Source organism: Hyposmocoma kahamanoa, unplaced genomic scaffold (genome assembly GCF_003589595.1).
Source record: "Hyposmocoma kahamanoa isolate Upper Pololo Valley unplaced genomic scaffold, ASM358959v1 87, whole genome shotgun sequence".
In the NCBI taxonomy this organism is placed as follows: Eukaryota; Metazoa; Arthropoda; class Insecta; order Lepidoptera; family Cosmopterigidae; genus Hyposmocoma; species Hyposmocoma kahamanoa.
Genome location: NW_020654422.1, coordinates 7,649,491 through 7,651,218, shown reverse-complemented (window position 1 = coordinate 7,651,218; position 1,728 = coordinate 7,649,491). Strand labels below are relative to the sequence as shown.

The 1,728-nt window shown below is 32.9% G+C and overlaps 1 protein-coding gene across 2 annotated transcripts in view; it reads left to right on the top strand.

Annotated features, from left to right (window-relative positions):
- The window catches only part of LOC113235102 (zinc transporter 9), a 23,104-nt gene that overhangs the window by 13,803 nt on the left and 7,573 nt on the right, over positions 1 to 1,728 (top strand). Inside the window, exons 10-11 of one of the 2 annotated variants that reach the window (XM_026470673.1) lie at positions 711 to 785; positions 867 to 980. In XM_026470673.1, coding sequence (XP_026326458.1) covers positions 711 to 785; positions 867 to 980 — 189 coding nt within the window. The remainder of the gene's footprint in view (positions 1 to 710; positions 786 to 866; positions 981 to 1,728) is intronic. The other variant, XM_026470674.1, reaches the window with a different exon arrangement.

Below are 1,728 nucleotides of genomic sequence, written 5' to 3'. Positions count from 1 at the left end.
GAAGCTCAATTTACAACCAGGCGTTTTTCTCATAATCCGCCCCCACACAATGGTTGAAAAAGGTGTTCCATACATATATATATAAATATATGCATAGATATACCTACAAGGAGCGACATAAGATTGTTAAAACCACCAAATAATAATTAATTACTTTTTCGAATTCCGGATATCTGGAAATGGTTTACTGCATCGTAGGACAAACTACTGACCTAGGAAGTCAAAGTACGAAAAATGCAGGAGATAACTGATAGCCTTGTTGCCATTCCGTCATTATGACCGTCAATATGCGGGGCTCGGTGCGGTATTTAAAGCTAGGCAAGGGCGGAGAGTGATCATGTTCTTTACTTTTGTATTCTGTACTTTGCTAAAAGGTCAGTTGTGTACTGCATTTTTTACATGGCCACATTAGAATTACTTTAAAATCCAACTTAGACTTCCTAGATCAGTTTTGTCTTACCATGCAGTAAAACTTCGAAAAAGTAATAAATTCATATTTGGTGGTTTTAACAACTCTATGTCGCTCCTTGTGGCTATATCTATACATGTGGAACACCTATTTTCCGACCATTGTTTATTACATACTAAAATGTATGCTGATTTTACTTATTTATATATGCCCTTCACGTTAAAACTGGACTTTCATATAAATTATGTGTTCCATATTTTGTAAACGAATGATAGATAATATGCCTACTTAATACTTTCAGGCTGAAGTAGACTTCGATGGAAGAGCGCTAACAAGATCGTACTTAGAAAAACACGAGTTAAATGTTTTGTTAGAGGTAAGTAACTTTTACGCTAAGCCGATTCAAATGTAGTTTAAGTAAAGACTAAATTTCGCTAAACATATTTACCATTTTTAGGATATAAAGAAAGTTGAAACTATAGATGATGTGGAAGCGTTTCTCCTAAAACACGGAGAAAATATTGTAGATATGCTAGGTGGGGAAATCGACAGAATAGAATTGAAGTTAAGGGTAAGTTAACGGGTTCTACTTCAACAACTTCTCTTTAAGTGCTTGTGAATCATGCTTACTAAAATCCAATAGGAAATTCTTTTTACTTATTGGCGGTTCGTCAGTTTTGTAAAAATAATAAAATAAATAATTTAAAAATTGTGGTGAACATACTCAATGTCAAGGTTTTTGTCATCTCCCGATGACCATTTACAATAATTTGACAGTAAATAATATTTCAAATGTGACTAAACTAAAGTCATGCATGACTCATTCATGTCTAGTGTTCGGAGTTGAGGGGGTTAATTTACCTAAAGCATGAACATTTTATTAACATAGATATACTGCCGTCCTTAGTTGAAAAGGCGCTTGTGAGTAAAACTCAAAACCGAGAAAATATGTTTAAAGAAATTGGCCGAAAAAATATATGCTGTTTCCAAACGAAGAAATGTAGACAATTTCTGCAAACGCAGTAAGATGAACCTATGTTATACTCAAAATATGGCATTTTACATATTTTATTATTATGCTTCATTATGTCATTATTGCACTTTTCCCGTTTCAACTTAGTAAAAAAGTGTTCGTTTAATATTCAATACTAGGTAAGATAGGCGCAAGCAACCACTTACGCCTTTTCAGCTGAGCATAATTACAACACTATTGTTAACTTTAGTGTAATAATAAGACAAAAGGGCAGCATGTAGTTACAATGTCTTTTCAATGTGTCGTAGCTTTTTTTTTTTTTTTTTTTTTTTTTTTTTTTAAAAAT